This window comes from Sapajus apella, unplaced genomic scaffold (genome assembly GCF_009761245.1).
Source record: "Sapajus apella isolate SASKATOON/1434 unplaced genomic scaffold, GSC_monkey_1.0 scaffold39, whole genome shotgun sequence".
In the NCBI taxonomy this organism is placed as follows: Eukaryota; Metazoa; Chordata; class Mammalia; order Primates; family Cebidae; genus Sapajus; species Sapajus apella.
This window is the reverse complement of record NW_022436979.1, coordinates 18,635,379-18,662,234: the sequence shown is the minus strand read 5'-3', so window position 1 is coordinate 18,662,234 and position 26,856 is coordinate 18,635,379. Positions and strand designations below refer to the sequence as shown.

At 39.8% G+C, this 26,856-nt stretch overlaps 1 protein-coding gene across 5 annotated transcripts in view; it reads right to left on the bottom strand.

Moving 5' to 3' along the window:
• Nucleotides 1–26,856, bottom strand: part of SNX25 (sorting nexin 25) — a 144,585-nt gene that overhangs the window by 70,961 nt on the left and 46,768 nt on the right. For all 5 annotated transcript variants that reach the window (XM_032298781.1, XM_032298782.1, XM_032298784.1 and 2 more), the window contains exons 3-5: nucleotides 25,334–25,550; nucleotides 19,538–19,710; nucleotides 16,946–17,132 (exon numbers count right to left, since the gene is read on the bottom strand). In XM_032298781.1, the coding sequence (XP_032154672.1) occupies nucleotides 16,946–17,132; nucleotides 19,538–19,710; nucleotides 25,334–25,550 (577 nt within the window). The remainder of the gene's footprint in view (nucleotides 1–16,945; nucleotides 17,133–19,537; nucleotides 19,711–25,333; nucleotides 25,551–26,856) is intronic.

The following is a 26,856-nucleotide window of genomic DNA, read 5'->3' as shown; positions in this document are numbered from 1 at the left end:
ACCATCTGAGTAAAGAGTTAACAAAACCATAAAATTACAATGTAATACCACCTAACATTTGTAGATTGCTTTCATTAGGTACTGGGTCCTGTTTAGATATTTTAATTTACATTATCTCATTTAATCCTCATAAGATGCTATAATCATGTCCACATTACAGAGAAGGAAATTAGAATTCAGATGATTCTCAGATCTATACAAGGTCCCACTGCTTTTAAGTCCTAGAGAGAGAATTATAATGTAGGGCTGCCTGACTTATAAAGCTCATGCTCCTAAACATTTTCCTGCTACTCTAAAATTCCGTACAGGCTAATACTTATCTTCTCTAGTGCTTTTCCAAGTACATAAGTACGGACAATGCCAGGTCATCTTTCCAGCTTTACTGCCTTCTATGTCCCTCTTGGATACTGTTTCTGCCAAACCAGACCATACATGATACCACGAACACACTCCAGGTCTTTCCTGATCCCTTCTCATTAGTATCTCCCTTCTCCTTAACAGAACTCCTGTTTCTTCCTGCACACCACCACTTCCCCTTATCTGCTGAGATCCTATTAACTCTTACCAAACACTCTGTTCATGGCCATTCCTCTGTGAAGGTTTCTTAAGAGATCTCTGCTGTGGAATAAAATATTTGCTCCTACTCACTTCTTGGTGCTTTACACTCCACTTACAGCCTGAGGATCTTGCTTCCTACTTAGCTACTTATAGTCACATGGATCTCCTGTGCTGGACTGCAAACACTTGACAGCAGGGGGTAGAATCCAAGGAGTGCAACCAGTTCATCTTAGTCATCACCAGACCTTCTCCACACAGCACTCTGCACAGAGTGGGCATCAGAGGATGATTACTGAATCTGTTTACTTCACTTTTACTGGACATCAAGAGGAAATGACTGACTTTTTTTTCTCAGCAAGACTATACAATATACACATCGAAACATATCCAAATGCTGGCTATCCTTGAGGACATGGGCTTCCAGAGTTACCTGGCACTCACTCGGCTTTCTTTCCCCAGAGGAGGATATGACTTTCCAAGTGCTGAGTTCAGTTCAAGAATAAAGAGGGCTGATATTTGTATACGTTCCCTTGATCAGAAGTGCATAGATTGTTACGTGTTTTCCAAAATGATAACATAAAGTCAAGAAGTCAAATACTAGGGAGGAGGGGCATAACAAGAATTTAGCTGTTTTCCAACTTTGGCAAGATCCTACCTACCTAGAGTATCCTTTGCCCCAGTGATAAGGAAAAGCCACAAAGATAACTCTGACCTGCTCCTCTGAGTGGCCACCTCATCTCTTTTTGGTATTTTACAACTGGCTAAATAAAAAGAGCAAGTTTGTGTTTCTGAACACTTCCCAACAATCTTAAACTCACGGAAATGCTACACAGCACTTCAAAGTAATCACCTTATAAATTTATAGATTTCAGGCTGGGAGGGTAGCTCATGCCTGTAATCCCAGCACTCTGGGAGGCCAAGGCAGGCAGATCACTTGACGTCAGGGGTTCAAGACCAGCTTGGCCAACATGGTGAAACTGTCTTTACTAAATACACACACACACACACCCCATACACGCACACAATTAGCCAGGCATGGTGGCACGTACTTGTAATCCCAGCTACTCAGGAGGCTGAGGCAGAAGAATCACTTGAACCCAGGAGGCAGAGGTTGCAGTGAGCTGAGATTGCATCACTGCACTCCAGCCTGGGCAACAATATGAGATTCTGCCTCGAAAAACAAAAACAAATTTATACACATGCCCAATATACAAATATGTTAATTATATTAATATACATTTAAATACATGTATGTATTTAAAGAGACATATTTATATATATTATATATTTATATAGTATTATATATATTAATATATATACAATATACATTATATATATATTTAAAATAATTTTAAATATATATTATATATAATATGTATTTTATATATATAATGTATTTATATATAACATATATTAATATTAATTATATTACGATACATTTAAATACATGTATGTATTTAGAGAAACTTATATATATATGTCTCTTCATTTCATTAGGTATAGCTTATATGGATTTCTAAAATGTCACATTAGGCCAGACGTGGTGGCTCACACCTGTGATCCCAACACTTTGGGAAGCCAAGGTGGGTGAATCACCTGAGGTCAGGAGTTTGAGACCAGCCTGGCCAACACGGTAAAACCCCGTTTCTACTAAAAACACAAAAATTAGCCATGTGTGGTGGTGTGTGCCTATAATCTCAGTTACTCAGGAGGCTGAGGCAAGAGAATCATTTGAACCTGGGAGTTAGAGGATGCAGTAAGCTGAGATCGCGCCATTGCACTCCAGCCTGGGCAACAAAACTGAAATTCCATCTCAAAATAAATTAAAAAATAAATAAGTAAATCCTTAGTCTCAGGTATACAATGTGATAAATGGTTTAAAACATTGTTTTATAAAAATTAGCAAGAATATATTATGGAGTAGAATACCACACATATTATGAACATTAGAAACTAAATAATTTATTTTTATTTATGTAATTAGAGATGGAGTCTCGCTCTGTTGCCCAGGCCAGAGTACAGTGGTACTACCTCAACTCACTACAACTTCTACCTCCTGGGTTCAAGTGATTCTTGCCTCTGAGCCTCTGGAACAGCTGAGGTTACAGGTATGTGCGACCACACCCAGATAATTTTTGTATTCTTTGTAGAGACAAGGTTTTATCATGTTGGCCAGATTGGTCTTGTCCTGGCCCCAAGTAATCTGCCTGCTTCAGCCTCCCAAAGTGCTGGGATTATAGGCGTGAGGCACTGCGCCTGGCCTAAAGAATTTTAAAATAATGTTTTCAGAGTTGCCACAAGCTAGGAGTATTTTTGTTAGGGGGACTTCAGTTAAAGCATTTGTGAAGAAAGCAAGCCATGATGCTCTTAGCCAGCTAAGCTGAAGCTTTTTTCCCATTCAGAGTACTCCTAAAAGGGTCTAATGGATAACTGAGAACGTGTATCAGAGTAGTAAAGAATGTGAGCTCTCACCCGAGATGGCCTGTGTTCAAATCCTGTTTCTAATACACACTATGTCATCCCGGGAAAATGATTTAAGCTTTCTAAAACTAAAGCATCATCATTTATTAAAAAAAGAGTATTAACAGTAATTTTCCCTCATAGGGTTGTTATATACATTAGATAATACCCTTAATCATCTTAAAACACAGTCTGCCCCGAAGCGAGAGTTCAATAAATGTTCATTATTATTCCTCCTTAACACAGCTACTGAATCTTTAGATACGTACCATCTAAGGAAATAGTATGTTTGTTAAATATGCATATATTTAAAGCAGCGTTACTCTTTCCTGACTACAAAAGCATTTTACCCAATCAACCTTAGACTGCCAGGATCACTCTAGTCCAACAAAATCAGGTCTGCTGACCCACATGAAAAGCGAGAGACCATGCAGCAGTGGAACCTGGGGAGTGCCTCTCCAAATAACATTACTATAGGATTCTAGGGAACAGTGGAGTTAAGGTGAAGTTTAAATGAAGCAGCATTTTTAAAGCAGGGCTGTGTAAAGGGGTCAATGTTGGGTGGATCAAGGGCCCCATTTCCTGAGAGCTCTAAGAAAGACATGTTCAATCCAGAAAACCCTTAACTATGGCTCTGCACCTGGGTTGTAAATTGAAGCTGCTTCTTTGTGTCGGCCTGCCTTAGATCATCCAGGCAAAAGTAGAATGTGTCATTCTCACTGATATAATTCCAAACAGGAACTGGTAGTTTAAGATTTTTGAAAACAAAGTTTCTCAGTGAGTAAGAAAGCACAAAGAAGGGGATCATTAAGATATTTTACTGCCAGGACAGGTACTTAGGAGAAATATTGTTTCCTGTTTACTTTATAACTGGCTTTAGTGTCTGTTATACCAGCCTGATAAATGGCTGGGCAGATTTTCCTTTCTCAGTCTGCGGCAGTTTTTACTTTCTCTAAAGTGGCATATGTTCATTGAAGAAAATGAGAAAATATACAAAGCACGCATTCAAAGTTAACTACTATTAACATTTGGACTATCTTTATAATCTATGCAAACATATATTTTTTTGTTTTATAAAACTGGGTTTATATGCTATACCTACTGCGTTTCAGCCTTTTTTATTTATCAATTTATAATTATTAGTTTCCAGTACAATTAAATATTCTAATGCTACGCCATTACCAATATATGGTAATCCACTGTATAGGTACACCAAAGATATTTTTAACCAAACCCTTTTTATTATGCATTTTGGTTATTAAAAGCTTTTCTCTATTTAAATAAAACTGCAGCCTGGTGTGGTGGCTCACGCCTGTAATTCCAACACTATGGGAGGCCAGGGTTGGTGGACAGCTTGAGCCCAGGAGTTTGAGACCATCCTGGCAACATAGTGAGACTCTGTCTCTACAGAAAATACAAAAATTAGCCCGGCATGGTGGCATGCTCCGGCAGTTCCAGCTACTCAGGACTGGGCTGAGGCTGAGGTGGGAGGATTGATGGAGCATGGGAGGTCAAGGCTTCAGTGAGCTGTGATCATGCCACTGCACTCCAGCCTGGATGACAGAGCGAGATCCTGCCTCAAAAACATAAAACAAACAAACAAAAAAACTGCAAGGAACATTCTTGGAGAAATCTGTCCACACGATTATTTCCTTAAGATATATTATGAGTCTTAAGTGCATCAAAAAGGACACCCATTTCCACACTACAAAATGGCGTCACAAATAGGTAATAATTTATACTCCTCCCAATTGAAAACAAGGTTCTATTTTCCTACACCCTTGCCAATGCTAGTTAACAATTTTTAATCTTCACCAACATTATGAGCAAAGAAAAAGTATCTCATTTTAGTGCTTATGTCTCTGAGTGCTACTGAGAATAAGTACAAGGTTTTGTGCTATATTTTCATGAGGTGGGTCTAATGGCATTAAGCAGGGGGTGTCAGGAGTAAAACAAGGGAAGAATTTTAAGTTATGACTTAGACTTTCCACTAAAGGGCTTTTAAAACAGTTTTCCATCTTTTTAGTGTACAGAAGGCAGCTGATTCCACAGAAACACTAAGCCATACTTCCCAACCTTTTTCATTCATAGCACATGCAGAAGATAACATTTGAACAGAACACTGAGGCAACCAGCCATCACAGGGCCACTCCAAGGGTTGAGAAAACCGTCTCCATGCACCTATAACACTATTTGAGTCACATCAGGTAGGAGGTTCTGGACCAGAGCAGCCTGAGGTAAGGTGTCCTTAGCTTAGAAAATACACAAACACACCTCTCTGTCTCCCTCTTCCCCTATATAAATATAAAATTACAAAAATATACCTATCATATACATCACATGTAAATAATTACAAAGATATTATATATAATTTGGAAACATATTCACTAAGTATAAATGGCATTTATACTTTTCTTAATCTTCTCTATGTAATTTTATCTTCCTAAAATAACCAAAAATGTTACCATATATTCATTTCCTATTTCCCAGAGCCTACAGAAATTACACGTTACAGAAACAATCAAATCCATGTCACGACTGGCTAGCAGGTACCTTTTGGATAACCTCAAAAAGCCAAACTTTTTCACTCTGCTAACTATATCTATTTTCTACCAGTGTTCCTCATAGTTTTATGTCAGCTATTAGTAGGATTATAATGTTTATTTATACTCATGTGCATAGCACCATTCGTATGATTCATTCTCAATTCTTGCATTAAGCATTTTTGTTCAGGATGTTTACTGAATATCACCTTTAGTTGCCTTGTGCTATGTTCTATATTGAAAATGTCCTAATGACTTTCTTATACATTTTGAGTGAAGTTTTTCTGAAATAAGACATTATCCTGGCCAGATGCAGTGGCTCACACCTGTAATCCCAGCACTTTGGGAGGCTGAGGTGGGTGGATCACAAGGTCAGGAGTTCAAGACCAGCTTGGCCAAGATGGTAAAACCTCGTCTCTACTAAAAATATACAAATTAGCCGGGCATGGTGGTGGGCACCTGTCATCCCAGCTACTCGGGAGGCTGGGGCAGAGAGTTGCTTGAACCCAGAAGGCAGAGTTGCAGTAAGCCGAGATCGTGCCACTGCACTCCAGCCAGGGCAACAGAGCGAGACCCTGTCTCAAAAAAAAAAAAAAAAGTGAGATTATCCTGTAGCCTCATCTCATCCATTAATCCTATTCAAGTCAGGATCTGAGAGTGTATTTGCCTTCTCCCGGCAACTGCTATTTTTTAGCTCTTACTGGAAGACTACCATGACCTGAGAACTATGTTAATTCATTACATGCATGATTTCATTTAATTATGAACAATAATTATAAACAACAATCCTAGGAGATAGAAGTTATTTTCTCCATTTCACAGTTAAAACTGAGGCTCAAAGTTTAAATGACTTGTCCAAGGTCATGCAGCTTGCAAGAAGCAAAGCAAAAATGCAAACCAGGTCTGTTAAGTCCAGGTCTGTCTGACTCCTGAGCCCAAGCTCTTGGCCAGGGTCCACTTGAGATGCTTGACTGATTGCCATAGGTTGACTTGTGTTGTTACCCATCCTCTACCTCTGGAAGAACTGCATTTCTGTATGGCACAGGGTCATCCAAAGACAGAACACGTGGCTACCACTCAGTGACATACGGGAGCCAGCCCTGAGGTTTGTGGCAGCTGATGAGACCTGGCTGCTAAAAATTAAACTCGTCATTATTAAAAAGTAAATTATACAAACTTACAATTAAATAAATTTTATTTTTTAAAAGGTAATAAGGGCCGCGTATGGTGGCTCACACCTGTAATCCCAGCACTTTGGGAGGCCACGGTGGGAGGATCACGAGGTCAAGAGATCAAGACCACCTCGGCCCAAAATGGTGAAACCCTGTCTCTACCAAAAATACAAAAGAAATTAGCTGGGCATGGTGGCATGTGCCTGTACCTAGCTACTCGGGAGGCTGAGGCAGGAGAACTGCTTGAACCTGGGAGGCAGAGGTTGTGGTAAGCCAAGATCACACCACTGCACTCCAGCCTGGGAAACAGAGGGAGACTCCATCTCAAAAAAAAAGTAATAAGTAGTCAAAACTCATCACTTTCTAATAACTTTATTCTTTAGTTTTATTATTGCATATGCTTGTGAGGTTATTTTCATCTTTTACATCAGTATTTTGGAAATATTCTACGTACTATAATGGTATGCTATTGCAAATCTCTCCCCAACTCCATGTTCAGTCAGGTCATGCTGTTGGCTTTAAATCGGCCATGACTGGAGTATTCACACTGGGATCAGCAAATGCCACAAGTCAGGGTTTCTCGCCTTGCCCGAAAGCCGGCTGTTGAAAATGCCAGGCATACATCTCCTACCACTCTTCTCTACCATTCCTTCAACAGACCTTGGGAGCCACAAAATTCTTTTATTTCGAGTAAGAATTTAGCACCACATTTTTCTTTTTTAAAGGAGATGATGGCTCAGGTGCGGTGGCTCAAGTCTGTAATCCCAGCATTTTGGGAGGCCGAGGCAGGCCGGTTACGAGGTCAGGAGTTCCAGACCAGCCTGGCTAACATAGGGAAACCCAGTCTCTACTAAAAATACAAAAATTAGCCAGGCATGGTGGCACATGCCTGTAAACCTAGCTACTCGGGAGGCTGAGGCATGAGAATCACTTGAACCTGAGAGGCGGAGGTTGCAGTGAGCTGAGATTGTGCCACTGCACTCCAGCCTGGGCAACAGAGTGAGATTCCCTCTCAAAAAATAAAAATTAAATTTAAAAACGAAAAGAGCATTATCCACCCCCAACTCTTGATGCTTCATCCCATACATACGAAACCCCATCCCTGGCCTTTCTCAACCCTTCGCCTACTCCTCCTTAGGGCAAAAGGAGGCTTTTTATCTTATCGCAGAGAAGGAGAAATTGAGCATGTGAGAAGCACAGCCTTTCTTTTTTCCTTCCTCTTAAGGGCGTGTGTTCTCTGCCTGCAAGGGCAGCCAGCAGGTGAATCCTGGACCTGCCAGGGAGACAGGGCAGGAGGGGGAAGCAGGGACAAGGAGGCTTATTCTGGTCCAGCACTGCTAGGTGGGAAAGAGGGTCTAATCCTGAGACTATTTTACGTTTTTTAAGAGACAGGGTCTCACTATATCCCAGGCTGTTGCTCAATTCCTGGGCTCAGGCCATCCTCCTACCCTAGCCTCCCAAGTGTGCCACCACACCTGGCTCTGAGATTCTTTTAGAAAGCACACTGCTTGCCTGAGCGTATAAGCCACATTCTCCATTATTTAGTAGTAATATGAGTGACATTTTGGTCTTGTTTGTTTTATTCCTTGGCTTTAAAATGGTTCCAACCTCAGGATGGGAGAAAGAATGTTATTTATTGGAGCTTCTCAAACCCCAAGAATAATACTGCACTCCAGTTGGCCACTAGAAATTGATCACTGTTCAAAATAAGATTAAATCTATTTGCAATCCTCAGTCTAATGATCATAACAACAATTACCATATTAGTGGCTAATAGAGGGAAATGTGCCATATCTCGAGCTGAGGGCTTTCTATAAACTGACTCACCCTAACTCATTAAGAAAGCAGATACACATACCTCAGTGCAGTGCTGCTCCAATTACAAGCACATAATAAATTCAGAGACAACATAAACTTATTTATACCAACATTTCCCCTTCTTACATCAAATTTTATCTTGCTGCCAAGACCTAATTATCCCTCTTACTAAACGAAAATAATGTGTGTTCTCTGATATGTTTAGCTCCCACCTCTGTGCCCTCTGCTATTTCTCAGACACCAACTGAAGGAGGTACATTCTGAAGTAAATGAATTTTTCTCATAAAACTGAAAGATCTTTTAGAGTATTTTTCATAAACAGTCTCACATTTTAAATTTTTTTGAAACTAAATTTATATTCATTCATTCTTTTCATTAAAATCTTCCAGGATTCTTGTTTTATGCATTATGAGTTTTTGTCTCCTTGTCCACCCACACTATACTAACGTTTTCCTTAGCAGTTGACATGTGCTCCTTGATTTCTGACATAATGCATTAGTTTGTGTGGAGGTACACTTGATTTCTTATTTCATGTTCCTGTACGACATAATCCTATTTTACTGCTCATCAGTAACAATGTATTTTGAGAATCACTGTTCAAAACACTGAACATTCAAATAATTTAAGTTCTTCATAGAACTTAATGCTATTAAGGCCGGGCGCGGTGGCTCAAGCCTGTAATCCCAGCACTTTGGGAGGCCGAGGCGGGTGGATCACGAGGTCAAGAGATCGAGACCATCCTGGTCAACATGGTGAAACCCCGTCTCTACTAAAAATACAAAAAATCAGCTGGGCATGGTGGTGTGTGCCTGTAATCCCAGCTACTCAGGAGGCTGAGGCAGGAGAATTGCCTGAACCCAGGAGGCGGAGGTTGCGGTGAGCCGAGATCGCGCCATTGCACTCCAGCCTGGGTAACATGAGTGAAACTCCGTCTCAAAAAAAAAAGAACTTAATGCTATTTTAAGAATTTTCATGTTTTAATATATTATCTTCTCATGCAAGTGGACCTGAACTAATTAAAAGAAAAAAGTCTATCCCCTTAATAACTAAAGAGAAAATAAGCAAAATAGTAAGCTCTATCAGTAACTCACTTTATTGTTAACTGCAATCTTTTACATTAATCAATTAATTATGCTCCTTTCCTCTTGCTTTATCCTAGTAAAACAGAAAACACCACCTTAATCTCAGTATGTAATAGATAAAAGGTATTTTTCTTCTCCAAACTAAATAATCCTTAATCGTTTGAATTTTACACCTTTCAGCCATTACTAAAATTCCCTCTCTACTATTTTCAGATTCTACATGTTGCTCTTCAAATAAGGGGTCAGAAATAAACGCAGAACTGAAACAATGAATAAAGACTGGACTGGTGGTAAATAAAATTACGACAGTAATAGGCTGCTCTGATTTTCTTTCTAACTGCCTGCCTCTCTGGCAGTCTATCACTATCCCAACAATAGCTGTCAACACTTCTAATGGTATTATTTGTCTTCTGTGCAAAGGTTTAGTGCCAGCTAAGACTCACAAACAATAAAGGAGTCTTGAAGGAAACCCCCAAAAGTTGGAGTCCTGTGTCACTGCTGTTTTCTGCCCACCTGGCTAGCAAGTCACCCAGCCTTAAATAAGGGATTTGAAGTCAGGCAGACCTGAGTTCAAATCCCAGATTTGTTGCTTATTATCTATGTGATCCTGGGCAAGTCAGTTTCCTTTCTACAACGGTAAGAAGGAAAAAAATAGTATCTAATTCATATGCTTGTTATAATGATCAAGAAAGATGATAATCATTAAGAATCCAACACTGTGCTTAATATGTAGTAGATATTCAACAAATGGTAGCTTAAAAAAACAGTTTTCTCCTTCTTGAGCATTTGCTTGGCATCTCTTTAACCTTGGCAAATTGTTAAAGAGCCCAGGAAAGCTGCATGTTTCTAATGCTTGCGTGGGAAGTAGAGCTATCCTGGCTCACTAAACTATCCATGTGCTATGGCAGCAAAAATGGCTGCTTGCATATCCCATATTCATTCTTCCTTCTTTCTTAGTAATAGAATCCTCTATCTTTTAACTGGGTCTAAGGCTGCCCAGAATAAAATTGCCCATTATATTTCAAATGTTCTGACCAATAAAATAAAAGCAGAAACACCATGCAGTAGTTTCCAGAAAGGTCCTTAAAAGCCAGTGCTGGCAAAGTGCGGTGGCTCACGCCTGTAATACCAGCACTTTGGGAGGCCAAGGTGGGTGAATCACAAGGTCAGCAGTTCAAGACCAGCCTGGCCAACATAGTGAAACCCCATCTCTCCTAAAAATATAAAAATTAGCCAGGTATGGTGGCGTGTGCCTGTAGTCCCAACTACTCGGGAGGCTGAGACATAAGAATCACTTGAACCCAAGATGTAGAGGTTGCCATGAGCCGAGATTGCGCCACTGCACTTCAGCCTGGGCAACAGAGTGAGACTTTGTCTCAAAAAAAAAAAAAAAAGACAGTCAGTGTATAACCTTTGCCACCTTTTCTCCTTGCCTTCATCTTGCTTCTTGGAATTAGAATATGATAGGTGAAATTCTAGAATCCACCCTGAACCATGAAGACTCTGGACTATACTCACAGGATGGCAGAGCAATGGGCTGGAAGAAGTCTGGGTCCTTGAGAAGGATAGAGCCCCCACACCACAAGTCCCGGACTGCCTGCCTTACTATTCAGCCTTAAAGAAGGAAATCATGCCATTGGCAACAATGTGGATGAACCTGGAGGACACTATGCTAAAAAAATAAAAAATAAGCCAAACACTGCATTATCTCACTTACATGTGGAATCTGAAACAGTCCCACTCCTAAAATCAGAGAGCAGAATGGTGGTTACCAGGAGTTGAAGGGGGCTGGGAGATTGGGAGATGCTAGTTAAAAGGTACAAAGGTAATTAACTTCTGGAGAGCTAAAATATAGCATGGTGACTATAGTTGGTAATACTGTATGATATACTTAAAATTTGCTACAAATTGATCCTAGGTGTTCTCACCACAAAAAAACAATGGTAGTTAGCTTAACTGCAGTAATCACTTTACAAGGCCTACATACATCAAATATCAGCTGGGCATGGTGGCTCACCCCTGTAATTCTAACACTTAAGGAGGCTGGGGCAGTAGGATCCTTTGAGCCCAGAAGGTCAAGGCTGCTGTGAGCTGTGATTGCACCACTGCACTCCAGCCTGGGTGACAGAGAGAGACCCGGTCTCTAAATAAATAAATGACATTGTACACCTTAAATATAAAGAATTTTTATTGGTCACATGTACTTCAATACATCTGGGGGAAAAATGCTATACTTTGGATGCCATCACTACTTGGGAGGTTTCTGGTGATCTTCAGCTGAATTGGATCTTAACTAATTTAAGTACCTCTAATCTATTCATGGGTGTAAGCCAGGGGCTCTCAACCAGATGCGACTTTTCCCCCTAAGACACTTGGCAATGTCTGGAAGCATTTTTGTTTGTTGCAACTGTAGGGGTACAGCAGAATACTGCTGGCATTCAGTGGGTAGGGGCAAGGCACACTGCTAAAAATTCTACAATAAACAGAACAACCTCCCACAATAAAGAATTATCTAGCTCCAAATGTTCAATTTTACCAAAGCTGAGAAACCTTAGGTTAAAAAATCTCTCAGGAAAGTCAGTAAGAAGATGCTTTTTGTTCACTGCAATAAACGTGGTAAAAGAATGAGGTGCCCTAATCAGTCAATATTCTCCTCAACGCGTTACCATGTATCTCAAACGGTACAACCACTTTTCAAATCATTAGAGTGTAATGAATTCTACAACAGGATGTCTAGTCAAGATTTCAGGTGAGTAGCAGGTGGAAGAATACTCCATTTACAAGAGAATCTCAATAGTAGCTGCATGTTACGATCACCTGAGGAGGTTTTAAAAAATCCTGATGCCCAGATTCCCCTCAGACCAATCTTTCTTTTTCTTTTTTCTTTTTCTCCTTTTCTGGATGCAGAATGTTGAAGTGAAGATAATTCTTTATTGTGGGAGGTTGTTCTATCCCAAAATTTTGCTGAGAGCAATTTGAAGATAGTAATATAAAACACCAATAAAGTCAGATAGCAGAGTGCTATAATTGTACCACAAAAACAACAGGATACTCAGTCTATGAATTAAGAAAGCAGCTCCAGGCTGAGCACAGTGGCTCACACCTGTAATTCCAGCATTTTGGGAGACTGAGGCAGGCAGATCACTTGAGGCCAGGAGTTCAATGGCAGAATTGCTTAAACCCGAGAGACAGAGGTTGCAGTGAGCTGAGATCGCTTATAAAAGGATCCAACCTGGCCGGGCACGGTGGCTCATGCCTGTAATCTCAGCACTTTGGGAGGCCGAGACGGGGCAGATCACCCTCGGTCAGGAGTTTGAGACCAGCCTGGCCAACAAGGCGAAACCCCGTTTCTACTAAAAATACAAATATTAGTTGGGCATGGTGGCACGCACCTGTAATCCCAGCTACTCAGCAGGCTGAGGCAGGAGAATCACTTGAACCTGGCAGGCAGAGGTAGTGGGGAGCCGTTATCGGGCCATTGCACTCCAGCGTGGGAACAAGAGCGAGACTCTGTCTCAGGGGAAAAAAAAAAGGATCCAACCTAATTAAATCTGAGAATGTATTCCTTTTGCCTCTAATCCACTAGTCACCTGACAAGCTCGATTATCTAATCCAAGTACTTCCAAGTGCCCTTCCCACTAACTCTGCAACTCTGCTAGAAACGCAAAGCCTAGTAATAAGGTGGAAGATGGAGGATACAACACACAGAATGGGAATGGTGCACAAAAGGAAGGCACCTTCCTGGTGCCTGTGAACCACCACTCCTTGGCGGCAGTGGACACACCATGGCGGAGGCCATGCTAGGAAGAGGTTAGGGACTGCAGCATTTTACTTTAGTCTCACTTATCATCAGTCATTGATAATGCCACTGAAGATGCTCAACGGTCACTCACAAAGCATCCTTTAAAGGGCAGACGGTCCAACTCGCCTATGAACTGATGAATGGATAAACAAAATGTGCTATATTCATATCATGGAATGTTACTCAGCCAAAAAAAAGGAACGGAGCACTGATACATTCTACAATGCGAATGAACCTTAAAAACATAATGAGCGAAAGCAACCAGACACAAAGTCACATACTGCATGATTCCATTTACATGAAATGTTCAGAATAGGTGAATCCATAGAGACAGCACACTTGTGGTTGCCAAGGGCTGGGTGAGGGAAGGAACGGGGAGTGACTGCTAGCGGGCACAGGGTTTCTTTTTAGGGTGATAAAAACATTCTGAAATTGCACAGTATGACAGTCACAGAGTGTTTGAATACACTAAAGCCACTGAATTATAAATTTAAAGGTGGTGAATTCTATGGTAAGTAAATTATATCTCATTTTTTAAAAGGCATTCTTCAGTTTAGCACTTCTACGGCCTCGTAAGTCCCTCAGTGCTCAAGACCAAAGGGTCTGCTTCCCAGGGTACCCAGGGTGCTATCCCTTTAATCTTGCCCTATTTATGACATCAAGAGGAAGTGATCTTTGAGAAGCATTTAACAGCTCACACTGTTGTTTCGTCACATAACAGAAGGGAAAGGGAAAATGTAAAATCAGAACTTCAGTGTAGCCTTAGGCCAATCACGTTAAGGAAATCCATGATGTTCCCATACAACAAAAGTAGGTGTTCAATCATCCTGGGGCGTGTACACCACAGCTTATGGGTTTTTTTTTTTTTTTCTTTTGTAGAGATGGGGTTTTGCCATGTTCCTCAGGCTGGTCTTGAACTCCTAGGCTGTGCCCAGCCATGGTTTTATGGTTTAAAGGGCAACACTTGCTGAGCTGCTACTTTTTTGAGCTACTTCTTTATCTACCAGATGATGAACTGTATGCAGTATTTAAATAGTTCTGAATCTTTGGCTGGTACACTTTGAAGAAGATAAACCATTAATTCTTATTAAGATTCATTCATCTTATAATACAGAACTGTGTTAAGATACAAAATGACAGATGGTGCTAGAGAATCAGTAGGAGATCATTCAAAATAAGTAGTGATTTTTTTTTTCTTTTTTGAGACAGGGTCTCTCTCTGTCATGTAGTCTGCAATGCAGTGATGTGATATGGCTCTTGGGTTCTCTACAGCTCAAGTGTCACACTTACCAAAAAGAAATGTCTAGACTCAGACATAAACAAAAACAAATCTATAATGAATATCATTTAGCCTATTCAAAACTATGCATGGCAAGAGAAACATAAATAAAATCTCCAGATATTATATCAGATATCTATTATACCCAAAATTAAATTACTGGTAAACAAAGACATTTACATTGAACCTGTCATTATGTATTTGAGGTATATATTATATTTGTAAATTGAACCCATCATTATATATTTGTGATACCTAGATTAACATATGACACCATGTATAAGAACACAGTGCCTTCTACAAGGTATGACTCCTTAGATGGTATTTTATTCAAATCAGAAAATTAAACAGCATAAGTCCTCTTAACGTTAACCCTAGTTCAAATGCAAATGTGACAAGTTTAAAAACCTCAACTAATTCAAACACCCAATTTCAACCAATATTTTACTTTTTCATTAGGTATTTACCAAAATTATTAATGAAAAGCAAAATAGACATTTAAGAGTTTTATTTCTTTCTCATGTACTATAATTTGGGAACACTAAAACAGAAGGGTAAGTAGAGAAACAGAAGCCTAGAAAATTTACAAATTAGATAATACTATATAACCACACTAAATGTGTATATACTATTTTAAAAAACACAAACACACACACACCCTAAAATATCTCAGGTATAACAAGAGACACTGCAATTCCCTATAAAAGATATTCCTATGGTATTTTCTGTTTTTGAGATGGAGACTCACTCTGTCACCCAGGTTGGAGTGCAGCGGAGTGATCGCGGCTCACTGCAACCTCCACCCCCCAGGTTCAAGTAATTCTCCTGCCTCAGCCTCCTGAGTAGCTCGTACCACAGGCGCCCACCAACACGTCTGGCTAGTTTTTGTATTTTTAATAGAGACGGGGTTTCACCATATTGGCTAGGCTGGTTTTGAACTCCTGACCTTGTGATCCACCCACCTCGGTCATCCAAAGTCCTGGGATCACAGGCTTAGGCCATCGTGCCCTACCCTCCTATGGTATTTTCAAATGTGTTTTCTCAAAGTAATTAATCTAGAACCTTTTATTCCCAAACCTGAGCCTCTGTATTGTCCAAGACAAATGAAAACCAACACAATGTTCTTCTCTGTAATTTAAAAATACATCATCTCCTGAGGTCCTTCCAATGCTTTTCTAAGGTAGTCATCTGAGCAGCTAAGCAGGTACCCCTGAGATCTGAAGAGCTTTCAATCTATTATAACCTCATTACAGCTGATTCTTGAAAAACACAGGTTTGAATTACATGAGTCCACTTACACAGGATTTTGTTCTGTCTCTGCCACCCGAGACAGCAAGACAAATCCCTCCTTATTCTCCTCCTCCTCAGCCTACTCCATGTGAAGAGATGAAGACCTTTACGATGTTCTACTTCTACTTACTGAATAAATACATTTTCTCTTTCTGATTTTCATATTTTCCTTTCTCTAGCTTATTGTTAAGAACACAGTATACAATACATATAACATACAAGATATGTGCTAATCAACTGTTCATGTTATCGGTAGGGCTTCAGTCAACAGTTAAGGTATTTAGTAGTTAAGTATTTGGAGAGTCAATTATTTTTTTATTTTTATTTTTATTTATTTTTTTTTTTTTGAGACAGAGTCTCACTCTACCACCCAGGCTGCAGTACAGTGGCAAGATCTCGGCTCACTGCAACCTCAACCTCCCAGGTTCAAGTGATTCTCATGTGTCAGCCTCCCAAGTAGCTGGGACTACAGGAACTAAAGGTGTACACCACCATGCCCAGCTGATTGTGGTATTTTTAGTAGAGACAGGGTTTTACCATGTTGGCCAGGCTGGTCTCGAACTCCTGACCTCAAGTGATCCGCCCACCTTGGCCTCCCAAAGTGCTAGTATTACAGCCATGAGCCACCATGCCAGGCCCAAGTCAAATGTTATATGTGATTTCTGACTGGGGGTGGGGGCGGTGGGAGGGAAGTGTGGGTGCCCTCAACTCCCAAATTGTTCAAGAGTCAACTGCATTTGAAAAACCTAATATTTTGAAAAAACTCATTCTAATTACACTGTTAAGGAGACACTGGATAAATTTAGCTGTCGCTAAATAGTAAGATTTATGGGCTTCTTTTATTTCTGCTTCCCTGACAACTACTGTGTTTTTTTCTATGCTAACTAGGCAGGGGATGCTAATCAGTAGCTGTGGCTGTGCTATAATTGAAGACCAAATACCTTAGTTGCTTCAAGAACTCCACATCAGAGTTGCTGCTAATGAGCTTGATGAAGTCCTCATAAGAGGGGGCATAGGTGTAGGCTCTCTTGTGATGCTCATTCATCTGCTCTCTGTACTCCAGCTGGGCAAGCAGCATTTGGTTAATGTAATCTGGATTACTCAGTAACTCCACTACCGGCTTCAAGACTACAGGAAGAAGAAATCACCACTGAGAAAGGTATTCGTCTTAAGGGAATTATTTATATATCACATGATTGAAATCACATTTGGAAAACATTTTTCAAGTCGCCAAACCGGGGCATATCTATATAATAAACAATTCAAAAATGTACACACACACACACACACACACACGGCTGCCTATCCCACCAAATATGTTATCATCTATGGCTATAATCAAGTGGTCATTTTAATAAATAAATAAAATGTAAAGGAATAATGAAGAGAAGTCATTTGGAACTCAAGATGCTAATGAAACCATCAAAATGAAGGCCGGGCATGGTGGCTGACGCCTGTAATCCTAGTATTTTGGGAGGCCAAGACAGGCAGATCAGCTGAGGTCAGGAGTTCAAGACCAGCCTGGCTAACATGGTAAAACCCCAATCTCCACTAAAAATACAAAAATTAGCCAGGCATTGTGGCACATGCCTATAATCCCAGCTACGTGGGAGGCTGAGACAGGGGAATTGCTTGAACCCAGGAGGTGGAGGTTGCGGTGAGCCAAGATCATGCCACTGCAGCACTCCAGGCTTGGCAACAGAGACACCAACTCAAAAAAAAAAAAAAATTAAGTGCACTGATTTTTTTTCTTTTATAAGGCTCAATATGTTTTGACAAGCTTAGTGTGCCAAAGGATAAGGGTCAACATTCTCCCCAACTGGTTAAAACAGACCTCAGAGAGGAAGTTAAAAGTCGATGACTGTATTATAAAGCATCCTTGTTAACTTTAGATTAGAAGCTTCCTCTTTTCTCTGTGGTTGGTTACAATAGCCGATGGCCACAGCTGGCTTATCCTGATAGTAAATGAGATAATCACTGCATCTCAAATGCAATGCTGTTTGAGACTCAGATAAGGAAAGTTTCTCTTATCCTGACTAAGCATTTCCCTGGATGTAGTTAACTTTTTTCTAGTAATCATATTATACTGTGGTACAGTTCCTTTAATTTATTCCAAGTTCACAAAACTATGTACAGTCATGTGCCACATAATGACATTTTGGTCAACAACAGGCCAAATATGTGACAGTGGCCCCATAAGATTACAAGGAAGCTGAAATTTTTCTACCATTTAATGATGTCACGCTGGTATAAACAAACCTACTGCACTGCCAGCTGTATGAAAATACAGCATATACAATTACGTACAGTACACAGTACCTGATAAATGACTCATTACAAAAGAGTTTTAAAAAATTACAAGTTCATAAAGTAAAAAAAGTTAAACTAAGGTTAATTTATCGTTGAAGAAAATAAAATTGTAAATAAATGTAGTGTAGCCTAAATGTGCAGTGCTCATGAACTCTGCAGTGGTGCACAGTAATGTCCTGGCCTTCACAGTCACTCACCACTCAGTCACTCACTCACCCAGAGCAACATCCAGTCCTGCAAGCTCCATTCATGGTAAGGGTCCTATATAGGTGTACTATTTTTTATCTTTTATGCCACATTTTACTGTACCTTTTCTAGATTTAGATACACAAATACCACTGTGTTACAACTGCCTATTCAGTGGATTAATATGGTATACAGGTTTATAGGTTAAATTAATATGGTATACAGGTTTATGTTAATATGGTATACAGGTTTATAGTCTAGGAGCAATAGGCTATACCATATTACCTGTGTGTAGCTAGCTATGCCATCTAGGTATGTAAGTACACTCTGATATTTGCACAATGACATTGTCTAATGACACATTTCTTGAAACACATCCCTGTTGTTAAGCAATGTATTACTGTATAGGCATTATCAATAAATCATAGCAAAGATATTTTAAGTAAATATGCCAATCAGAATCTCACTTTAGATTCTTTAGTCAAGCATGGTCGCTCACACCTGTAATCTTAGCACTCTGGGAGGCCTAAGTGGGAGGATCACCTGAACCCAGGAGTTCAAGACTGGCCTGGGCAACATAGTGAGATCGCCATCTTATTAAAAAAAAAAAAAAAAAAGAATTTGAATACACACATATGTAATACATAAACATACATACTATGAATATTACATAAATATTATACACACACACACACACACACACACACATCCTTTCGTTAATGTATTATTGGCCTAGATAACTCAAAAGCTATCCCAAATGAATGCTTCCCTGTGGAGAGCATAAGAACTGCTTTTCTGTGCCAAAACATACAACAGAATGGACTGTGCATTTGGCAATGTGTCCTATTAACAATTTATCATGTGTGGCCAAATACTTTGAGAGACATATAAACAAAATTTTGAAAATACTTCAAATCCCATTATGTTCAACAGGAAACAAGTTCTGCATAGGTGTTATACAAAGTATTTTCACATTAGGATGTAGCAGATCAGTTAGCACACGTATTGAATTAGTAAAATCAACTGTGTATGTCTACCTTTTGTTGTGAGAATTTCTGCAAGCATTATACGTAAGCTGAGAGACTGGACATCCTTTGAGGGCAGAAGACAAAACACCAGAACCCGAGAACACGTTTGTAGAAATCTTACTTCATCATCTGAGCTCCTCAAGCATGCGTGTAACACAAAAGGCCTTGGCTGTTCTTCATGTCTAAATAAAGAGAGTGAAAAAGAAGGAAAGAAATTTCCAGAAACAATTCAATCATGTACTACTAGGTAAAAAATATTTCAAATGGGAAATGCATTGCTTATAATATCTGCCACCTCCTCAATAATCAAATTTCCTTAACCATAGGCTAATCTGGAAAATTTATGCTAGAATATATACAAATGCATGGCCTTTTGGGATTTCAAACCAAATCTTAACGATGAACTTCAGTAGCATCAAAGGTTCCAGATAACTCCAAAATCACAGCAACAATCTGAAAAAGGTATGAGTATTTCCTTTTTTTTGAGATGGAGTCTCTATCGCCCAGGCTGGAGTGCAATGGCACAGTCTTGGCTCATTGCAACCTCCGCCTCCTGAGTTCAAGCAATTCTCCTGCCTCAGCCTCCCAAGTAGCTGGGACTACAGGCATCCACTACCACACCTAGCTAATTTTTGTATTTTTAGTAAAGACAGGGTTTCACCATGTTGGCCAGACTGGTCTCAAACTCCTGACCCTGTGATCTGCCAGCCTCAGCCTCCCAAAGTGCTGGGATTACAGATGTGAGCCACCAAGCCCAGCAATTTCTTTAACCAGGCAATTTTTAAGTCTTCTAGGTGTCTTCTTAAATGTGATCTGTAGCTTCATTTTTCCAAAAAAAAAAAAAAAAGTCTAACAAAGCGTAAACCTTTGCAGCAACCAGGGTTGCTAGCCTGCTTTCTGACTGGGAGATCATCGGATAAGTCTACAGGTATTTCTAGTGAGCTGAAAATCAATGTCATCTAATTTGATGGCAAACTGCCTTCTGTGAGGCTCCTTAAGTATTTTTCAGCCAGTCTTGACAATCTTGGTTGTGTACTTCCCTGTCAGTACTGATTCCATCCTAGGACCATTAATTTGGAGAATCTGAATGAAGAGGACCGGAAAACAGAACTTTCTAAACTTCCCTTTCCATAGTATCTTGATAGTGATTCCACAAAGCCTGGGATGCTGCTTTTTCTAGTATCTTCCAGATAAGGAGGCAAAGTATAAGAGATTCTTACAGTAACTAGTAGCTAACACTGAGAAAAAACATGAAACAGAGGGAGAGAAACATACTAGGTACTGCAAAGGAAACGCAACAGGTGCACACATTGGTGCCTGTATGACCCATGCCTCTCAGGTGTTAACTGTGATTTATTTTTGCACTGGAGACAACTAGTTTCTAGAGTGTGTAACGTAGAAAAGAAAGGTTTCCTCTGTCGTGTACAACCTGGAGGAATTCTATCCTAATGTGTAAAGCCAACAACATGAAAAGAAATTTTTAGAATAAGCCTGTATGCATACACTGATATGCTGGCTTTTTAAAGTGGCATCTTCAATTATTTTTAATTCTAGCTTTGCTGCCCACTAGGTTGATATTTGAATACAGTAAGATTAAGATGCTACTCCTTTACCATGTCAAGCACTTTTAAAGGTAATTCTTTTTTTAAATATATAGTTCATTAATAAGAACTGGAGGAAGTTGGGGGAAAAATCTACTTTTACTAGAGAAACTTATTTAAATAACATAAAAATCTCTCTCAAAGAGTACACAGTCCCTTCTCCGTAACAGTGGGAGACAGATAACAAAGGAACCTGGTGCTCAGACTGCCACAAGTTCCTCTCCCTCCTACAGCTAAGTTAGGGATAATCCTTCTGACTGGGCCAAAGGCCAGAGGGCTGGCCAAAGCAGCTTGATCTATGGGAAAAGGAAAGGCAGATCTCTACCTGGAATCCCTCCACTAACTCTGAGCAGAATGCTCCTATTATGTCCTCTAGTAAGTGGACATCAAGTCTTACTTCAAAGCCAAGAAAGGATCATGAGGGATAGGGCTGCTTCTGTGGCAGGAGACATCTACTGGCCTTCTAGTGGGCTGTAACATCAGTCTTTGCAGCATCCTTGTTGTGTTCAGTGTGGATCAGTCATTTGTTTGCTGTAATTCCTACTACTTACCTCTGGGTTCTCATTCCTTGAGTGAGCAAAAGGACATTAATCTTTTATATATTTCAAATGTACAATGACTTAACTCCCACCTACACCAAAAAGTGGACATCATCACTTGCATTCTATAGATGAGAAAATTAAGATCTGAATGGTTATGTGAACAGTCAATGTCACAGAGGTAATAAATGGTAGAAAGATCTCTCTCAAGTCCTGTTCTGTTTCAATCTCAAGTCCCAGCTCCTGACATTACACCACAATCAGAAATCACAAAGATGAAAAAGAACATTTTACAGATAAAGAAGAAAAACACATGAACAAAAACATTCTTTTTTTTCCCTCAAACTGCATGCCAGTACTTGACCAGCAAAGAAGAAAACTATGAAATTAAAGATGCCATTGAAATAGCAGTATAAAAGCAATCATTTTTAGATTTTCCCAAAACATGGTGGAGCAAGACAGATGGGAAAAAGGAAGAGGACGCAGAGGCAAGAATTAAGTGTGATCTAGATGGGCTTAAAGCAGCAACAGAATGATGGCCCAGAAATAAACACAGGCTGACCGGAAAGCTGCCTCCACAAACAATTGCCCAAGAGTCAACTAAAGGATGTGTTGTTTTATTAAGGCAATTTATTATTGTTTGTCTGACAGTGGCCAATTCAACTGGGTGCTACCCAGGTTACCAGAGTCATTCTGCAGCCAGTAGAGATCTGCACACTAATGGAGATTTCTAGGACAAGAGCACTGTTTACCTGGGGCAGGCAGATACAGACATTTGCCATTAAACCTGGACTCACTGTCTGCCGGTCTCATTGCATGGTTTGTATAAGATGATACACAGACGATATTAGTTCTCCAAGACACAATCATCTATATGAAAAATGCCAGTGACCTACCGGTACTTTTTCAAATATCCATAATCCAGGAGAAATGTGGTAGAATGTTTTTTCTCTATTTTGTTCTTTATTTTTTATCATCAACTAGAGCTTCTAGGCACAGCCCAGATGCCAGTAAAATAAATCTACCCTTGGCCTAAAAAAGCTATAAGACCAAAGAGAAGGAGCTTCTAATATTAAATCAGTTCTCTGTTTCTATTATTCTGATGCTTTATCCATATCTTTATATTATCCATAAAAGCAGAAATTTCAAAAGCTGGTAAATGTCTGAATGAAAAATATGTTCTCATGTTGAAATTAGATAATCATAAAACCACTGAATTTCTCTAACCACTTGCTCTTCTCCCAAATCTAAACCCATCAGTCTTTGAAATGGAATAAGCATTAATTTAAAATACTGTCCTCAAGCCGGGCACAGTGGCTCAAGTCTGTAATCCCAGCACCTTGGCAGACCAATGCAGGTGGATCACTTGAGGTCGGGAGTTCGAGACCAGCCTGGTGAAACTCCATCTCTACTAAAAATACAAAACTTAGCTGGGTGTGGTGGTACACACCTGTACTCCAAGCTACTCAGAAGGCTAAGGTACAAGCATTCTTCAACCCAAGAGGCGAAGGGTGCAGTGAGCTGAGATCACACCACTGCACTCCAGCCTGGGCAACAGGGTGAGATTGTCTCCAAAAAAAAAAATTATCTATCTATCTATCTATCTATCTAACTATCTATCTATCTATCTATCTATCTATCTATCTATCTATCTATCTACCTGTGGAGAGGGCGGGAGGGGAGAGGGGGAGAGGGGGAGAGGGAAAGAGAAAATACTGTCCTCTACTGGATCATCATTTAAATACTTTCGAATAAGCTTTCACTGAATTCAAACGAGTCTTTGCTAGTATTTGTCAGGCAGAACTATGGAACACTTTAAATAATGTATACCATAGCAAATTAGCAGGTGTTTGCAGAGGTTGGTTACACTTCAAAAGGAGAGGCTGAAGCATTTGAGGCTCCAGTAGGTAACCCAGGAGTCCTATTTCTCTCACTTTCCTTATTAATTCACACCCCTCTCCACTTACTGGAAGTTACTTTCTCTATAAGCAGTTTTCAAAGGGTAGGCCAAGACTTCTAAGCCAAGATCCTTGCAGGGGATCTGGGATGTTGAAACTATAATAATATATAAAGGTCACTAGTCTTTTTCATTCCCATTTGTCCAAGCATAGCAGTTTCCACAGGCTACATGATGTGAAATGACATCATCACTCCTGTGGCTAATGAAAAGTGTACTGTGTACTCTTGCACTTTTAAAAATTCTTAGTTTTTAAATATTGAATATGGTAAATACCAATAGATATGATGAGTGGTGAACTGGTGAATGTTTTAACAATTGGCTCTCCTGAGAAAAAAATGCTCTGATCTGGATCATTTGCCCAGTCCATGGTGTAAATACTCTCACCACGGCCCACTTCAAGTTATCAATCTGATATTACTGAACTAAAAGCTGGGAAGACCTGTGCACAATTCACTCCTGCATGCCAGTACAAGCCAGCTCCAGCACCACTAGACAGAACCCACAGGAATGAGCTCTTTGAGGTTCTCGGGAACTTTTAAGAATGTAGAGAAATCCTGGGAACAAGAAGTCTGAGAACCACTGCTTTACAGGAATGTTTTTCAAACCATGGTTTGTGACTTAAGAAAGAAAATAAAATTCAGTTGGTCTTAAATTTTTTAAAATGTTAAAAAACAGAACATGTCAGTTATTACAGGTAACAAATGTACTGTTTTATGAAACTGGGTCATAATATCAAATGAATTTCTTACAGTGCATCATAGTTTTTAAAAGAGTTTGCAAAGCACTAGGGCAGCAAGCTGGAAAATACTGGGCATGTCATGTCATGACTCTGTGGATTTTGGCTTCATAAACATGAGGGACGGAAGAAGAGACACAGGAAGGGGCAATACAGCTGGGAATGGAGATCTGCTGACTGTGGCATTCAGCAGCAAGGTCCCCTACATGAGCAGCATCACAGGGCACAAGGGTGACATCATCTAAATACTTTCTCTCTTCTCTGAAAGTGAGAATAGGCCACATTAACTATTCCCATTCCTGTTCCAACCGTGTCCACATTCACACAGGCAGAAGGCTACCCATTTCAGTTAGACAGCTTTTTATGTACAACTGTTATGTACGTAACAATACAAAGAGCTAACAAGCCTAAATATTACCTACTTTCCTAACAAAATTTCTCTAACAAATTTTCTATAACAAAGGGCTAACAAGCCTAAATATCAGCTACTTTCATAACAAAATTTCTCTAATTAAAGCCCAGAAGCTCCAACAATTTACCTTCGAAAATCAGTTTTCAGGATATTGTGATGCAACAGAGCCCAACACAGGACTCAACAAAAAGAAACATGAACCATATTTAAATTTGTCTAAATACTGTATACTTATTCACACTGTTCATATTAGAAAACACTCTATTTAAATTTTTATTTCTAGATACTCATAATACTATAAATAAGATCATCACAGTGCTGGCTCAGTAAAATTCATTTTACTATTTACAGAATTAATTGTATTTATCAAGTGGTTTTCTAGTAGAAAGTTAAAAAAACTACTTTATCAGAACACGATAATTATTCCCCCTTAATACAGCTACATTTTTAAGCAAGTGCCAGTAGTAGGCAGAATATTCTAGAGTTTTATCTTGACTTTGACCCCTTACTCAATTGCAAAAAAAAAAAAAAGGGAGTAAGTTGCTTATAAGAGTTACCTGGCATTAGCAGCTTTCAGGTCACAGAAATGAGTGAGTAAGGTCCTGACAACATCATTGCAGACAACTTTAACCACATCCACGTGACTCAGTCTGTGGTGAAGCTGTCTGGCAATTTCCCAAAAGTCTTCCAAGAGCAGATGGTAGAGCTGTCCCTCATCTCTGCTGAGGTTTCCATACCAGGACAGAATGTAATCTCTATAACTGTAGTCGAACACTACCAGGAATAAACAAAGTAATGAGTAAAACAAATGAAAGAAGCAAACACCAAGACAGCATTCCTACTGCAAACTGGCCACCTACTATTTAATATTCACTGTTTAAAATATAAAGGGGAGAAAACAGAACTCACGAGAAGTCTTAAGTCTTTTAAAATGAAAGATCCTCATCTATCTAGAATGTTTAGGTATGGTGACCACATCCTAAATTTTCCTACATTGCCTTATTTCACCCCAACAGCGAGTTCCAATGGCATCCACAGGACAGCTTCCCAGAGAATTCTGCTGGCATTCTACAGTGGCTCCCCCTCGCCTGTGGTATCTGATCAGCTCAACCTTCTTCACCATCAAGTGGACCAAGGTTGTGCCCTCTCCAAGGCCTGGAATTCAACCCTAGGATAAAGAAGGAAATTTCCTCCAAATTTATTCTGTTCTAAGGTGCCCGGCCTCCGCCCTAGTGGGAACGGCTGCTCCCAATATCTGCTCTTCCTATATTCTTTAGTGTTCTCTTTACTCCTTAGTATTTAATCCCATGTTGTACATTAAGAATTCTTTACATTTAACTTTCCCTGTTCAATTACAGTGTGGTTTCTGTCTCCTAACAAGACCCCAACTGGCCAGGTACAGTGGCTAAAGCCTGTAATCCCAGAACTTTAGGAGGCCAAGGCAGGCGGATCATGAGGTCAGTAGATCGAGGCCAACCTGGCCAACATGGTGAAACCCCATCTCTACTAAAATTACAAAAAATTAGCTGGGCATGGTGGCGTGTGCCTGTAATCTCAGTTACTTAGGAGGCTGAGGCAGGAGAATCACTTGAACCAGGGAGTCAGAGGTTGCAGTGAGCCAAGACCGTGCCACTGCACTCCAGCCTGGAGACAGAGCAAGACTCCATCCCACAAAAAGAAAAAAGAAAAAGAAAAACAAGACTTCAACTAACATATAAAGAATCCCATAAACCAGTCTTGGATATCGGCCTCTGTGGCCAATCATCTTCTTTGGAAGATTTCTAGTGCCTATGTTCTTAATTCTGTGCCTTGGAATGAGGAAAGCCTAGCCATAGACTAGTGCTATCTGATATGAATATGAGAGCTGCATATGTAAGTTTTAAGTTTTCTAGAAGCACATTAATAAAAAGATACCACAAGAAGCTCATAAAAATATGATAAACAGTAACAATAAAAAATAGGTAAAATTAACTTTAATAATATATTCATTTAACAAAACATATTCAAAATATTATTTCAACATGTAATCAATATTGATAACTCAGTTGTTTAAAATACTTTGCTTGGGGACCGGGTGCGG